Source organism: Penaeus monodon, chromosome 22, assembly GCF_015228065.2.
Source record: "Penaeus monodon isolate SGIC_2016 chromosome 22, NSTDA_Pmon_1, whole genome shotgun sequence".
In the NCBI taxonomy this organism is placed as follows: Eukaryota; Metazoa; Arthropoda; class Malacostraca; order Decapoda; family Penaeidae; genus Penaeus; species Penaeus monodon.
The window spans coordinates 21,202,193-21,206,592 of NC_051407.1; the positions used below are offsets into that span (position 1 = coordinate 21,202,193).

A 4,400-nucleotide genomic window follows, 5' to 3' on the forward strand; every position below is an offset into this window, starting at 1 on the left:
ATGTGTCACGTCCACCGCAGTCCTGGCCCTTCTGGTCCCTCTCGGTGCGGCGTTTATATAGACTAGCGGCACCAAGGCCGAATGCATCTATCACCTGGGAAATCTGGGTGGGGCCGCAGCTATAATTCTTGGGTGAAATACAAGGTGGCCATGGCAGGGGTCAGCACCTGGCAGCAACGGTCGACGCATTGTATGAACTAATTGCCGTAATAACAGCAGGTGACCATAACATGAATCTACCTTTTTTATTTACGCGGGGACCCGAGACCCTCTACTTCCCTGCCTGCCTGTCCGTGCTTTTACTCCTAGCGTGCGTAGAGAAGGGTGCGAGTGCTGTCAGCTGTTAGGGTACCTTGAGGGTCAATTACACTGGAGGGGAGCAAGAATGAGCCATTATTTTCGTCACCCTTTTCGTCATCTCATAGCCTCGCGTGAAATTACCTTCCCCGCCTCACCTCCCACCCCGCCACCGCTACTTGTCACGTGGGCGTCACGTTGCGTCACCCGTCATCATGAGTCATGCACTAAAGGGAGTTACTGCCATATGCATTCTGTGGAATTCTTTTTAATTTCCTCGGCAGATTTGTGTGTTGTATGTACAATTTTTTTATTAACAATATAATTTGTAAGGTAGAACAAATAGATACTTTTAATTTAATGGATATGGTAGTTATGGAATATAGCTTATCGATCGGTGTATAGGTATATAATTTTTCTCCTTTTATTGTAAGAATTGCATTAAACCCCCTTCCGCCCACTGGCGTGGTTTAGGTTGTGAGTGTTTTTTAAGCGGGGGTTGTAATACAGTAAAATGTGTTAGCAGCACTATATTGTCATTACCGCACCTCTTCTACGTATGTCATTAACCCGGGCTCTTGGCCGTTTAGGGGGACACAACGACACTTGGCGTGGCCAGAATCAGGGACTAAATCTGCAAGTCACAGTTGGTATGGACTGTGATTACAGTACTTGAGATGCGCCACAGCACAATGGGTGGTTTCAGTTACATGGAATCCGATTGCATTTTATTCCTCTTATGTCTTACATTGAAGGCCAAAGTATAAAGACGTTTTTGCTGATTGTATCTTTTTCTTTTCTAGCACATGGTGCAGACAACTATGGCAGCGCCGTTCCCATACAGTCAGAACGGCGAGGCGGGTGCTGGCGTAAAAGCCGACCCGAGTAAAGAAGGGCCGCCGTTCTCGCCGCCTGGTGCGCCGGGGGCGCCAGCGCCAGGAGCCCCCGGAGCGCCCCCGGCCCCTCAGACCACACCCACCGCTGCCGTCCCGGGCGTACCTGTCACAGTCTCATCCAGGTCAGTTAACTCCTCCATATGTAGATGAAAAGGCCTATATGATCCATATTTTGAGATATAGATGTAGTAATTGCAGAACTAACGTGGTTTCTCTCCGGCAGTGGGGCGACGGTAGCGGGGGGAATGGCAGTACAGGTTCCCGTCGGTCCCCCTGTAGTCGCCAACGGTGTCGAGCAGCAAGCGGTTACTGCGGTGAGTGTACAGAGCTTGATTAAAAGGACATTTTCAGCGCAGGGTCACATGCGATGCATTATTGATAATGTTTACTTCATGAATTAAATGTTGAAAACTGTAGAAGGAAAAACGATACATTTAAGGGTAATTCCAGCAACAGTTTCATGACTAGGGAGTTCAGAGGGGGAGGACCTGCCATTGTAGGCGTGTCACCGTCGTGGTCGTTTCACTTGATAATTAACGATAGCATCGAAGGAAATTAATGGTAAGAATTGTCATGACAGTGGCGCCGGCTACTGTGGTCCAGCTGGCTCCTGTAGGACCAAATCGCCTGCATCTTTTGTCGCAGCGGCCTTAAAAACGGTTTAGTTGTTACCTTTGTGGTCGTTGTGCAGCTGTTGGTTTCGGTTTCATTGGTAACATGGCGTCCTGGTTCGGACATTCCTTATCCCGTAGTTGGTTGCAGAGGAAGCGAATTCTGTCCCTTGCCATCAGACCTCATGAACAGACAGAAAGACCCGTGATATAGGGCCCTGTAAGCGCTGTGCAATTAGGTTCTTGCGACCTTGCCAACTGCCAGTGGAAGGGGAAAATCGCGATCTAGCGCTCGGAAACGCGTCTCATGATTCATTTGCGAGGAAGAAAAAGCATCAGTGTTCGACTTTCCAGACACACTCGCTGAGAGCGGAGTTGTCAATATTGGCAGGGGAGTCCCGGGGTGTTCATTGCGCCACTTGTAATGGGTAAGAAATGGGTGCCTCGGTGGCGGGAGGTGGAAAGAGCAAGCGGGACCGTGGCAGGGCTTGTGGTATCTGCAGTGTGTAGATCACCGCGCTTCCCGTCGCCACCGCCGCCGTCTCCCACCACCACCGCTGCTGCACTATCCCGTCGGCGAGTCTCCCCCCGCCTGGACGCCCCTCCGCGGATCACACTTTGCTGAGAATGTGGGATTCCCAGTTCCTACAGTCCAAGTGGCAGGACAGGGCCCAGACTGACTGGTCGCTCGCTGCGTCTCTTCTTCCTCCTTCCTCCCCTTCTCGAGACGCTTGGGTGGCAAAGGACGCCCTAATGGTATGCAAAGCTTTGTCCTCCGCTTATTGTGCAGTGTGATCGAAATAGATCTCAGATGTTCAATTGATCAGATTTGATTTGCCGTTTTGACTTGTGTGACGGATGAGGCCTGCATGCAGTTCGAACACGTTCTTCGCTGGGGATCATATTCTCAATCAAGGTTCTTCTTCTTTTATATTTATATTAGATAATTTGTTGCTAAGTGCCAGCATTTGGTTTTACTTGCATTTCTCTTAACCCTGTACATTGAAGTGCAGGAGGCAGACTTTGATGTCCTCTAGGTAGGTACAGGCCTTATTTTTACAATTTACCAGACGCACCAAGCCTTTTTTTTGCGATTTTGATCATTGTTATCAAACACAAAAGCCGAAAGTGGTTACTGCATTTTCTCATGTATATCTTTGGCCATGTTGTAAGCAAGAGGCAGTCATCCATGAGGTGGCGGTATCATCCCACGATGTCACATTGTGATGTAACTTTGTCAGCCAAAAGTCTTGGTAAGAAGTAATGATGATCACCGGCCCTCGTGGGTATGAAATAATCCGGTTGTTGTCTCTCTTGGCGTGAGTCTGACTGCCGTGACAGCTTCATTAACGAGACGGCAAGAGGAGGCTGGAAGACGTGGGCGATCTCTGCTTGCCGCATCGGGGATGTACGTTGGCGTCCCCTGCGCAGTCGGCACTGCTGCTGCTGCTGTTTGGCGTCCGGAGATCTTGTATTGATTTGGCGCCGCTCGGCTGCCAGAGGCACGCCCACTCTGGCGCCAGAGAGGGGCCATTCAAGTTGTCTGGAAAGAACTTGAAAGGAAAGGAATGGATCTCTCTTTGAAAAACTATTTTTGGTCATTATTTGCAGAATGTGCAAACAATTTTATCAATACGTATTTGTAAGAGCCGTGTTATTGAGAACGACACACGCTCGAAATGAAGAAAAACGTAAAGCGTCGTTAAACGTCTTCCGGAGAATTTAGAACAATAGCTTGTATTTCACACCCATCCAGACTGTAGTCCCAACGGAATGACTTCAGGCCTCGCCGAGTTGGGAAGGCAATAAGAGCAACGATGTGGCGCCAAAGGGGGTTGGGGGGAGAGGGTCGATGCCGAGATCAGTCTCGACTCCCTCGCCTCTTTCCTTTATCCTACGTTCTCTCTCTCTTTCTTTACCTTTATTGTCGTCTTCTTTCTTCATATTTCCTTTTTCTCTTTTTATCGGTCTTTGATGATAACCCCCTGAGTTTCCGACGAGATTTCGGGGAATGTAAAGCCACAGAAGGACGCGGGGAGATGCTGCAAGACAATGGCCCACGGAAGTGCAGCGAGGGGATAGGAGGGTCCGCGCGTGACGCTAGTAAGGGGGTTTCTAATTGCCGGCGACGGGTAGCGTGCACCACATTAACACCAAACATCAAGACCGTTCCCTCCTCCAGTCAGACTACACTTGCACACCGACGGGGAGGGGCGAAGGGCCGGGGAAGAGGGCGAAGCTCGGAGTGCTGCCACACCCTGCTGGGACCGCCTTTCTTGGAACGGGGCGGGATTGGTTAAAGCACCGATCACGGCATTCGCGGCACACAATATTAGTGGCGGCGCACGGGTACTGGGTAGCGTGCAGGATTTGTTGATCGAACATGCATTGGAAATTGCATTTGGGGCGTTTGCAAAAACACTGCTTCGAGAAATTGATATATTTCTGCTATGTGGCCTGTAATGTCAGGTTTATTTTCATTAGGGGCTCGATCGATGCAGAATGTCATTTGTAATAGTATAGTAGTATCTTGAAGGGGCTATTGTTAGAAGAATATATCGATCGTCACTGTAGCGCAGTGTCCAGACTTGGGGTC

The 4,400-nt window shown here is 49.6% G+C and overlaps 1 protein-coding gene across 1 annotated transcript in view; it reads left to right on the top strand.

The window, feature by feature from the left end:
• Positions 1-1,100: 1,100 nt before the first annotated feature.
• Positions 1,101-4,400, top strand: part of LOC119586982 (RNA binding protein fox-1 homolog 3-like) — a gene marked incomplete at both ends in the record, with an annotated part of 26,339 nt that continues 23,039 nt past the window's right edge. Inside the window, 2 exon segments of the mRNA XM_037935724.1 lie at positions 1,101-1,315; positions 1,417-1,507. Of these exon segments, the coding sequence (XP_037791652.1) occupies positions 1,101-1,315; positions 1,417-1,507 (306 nt within the window).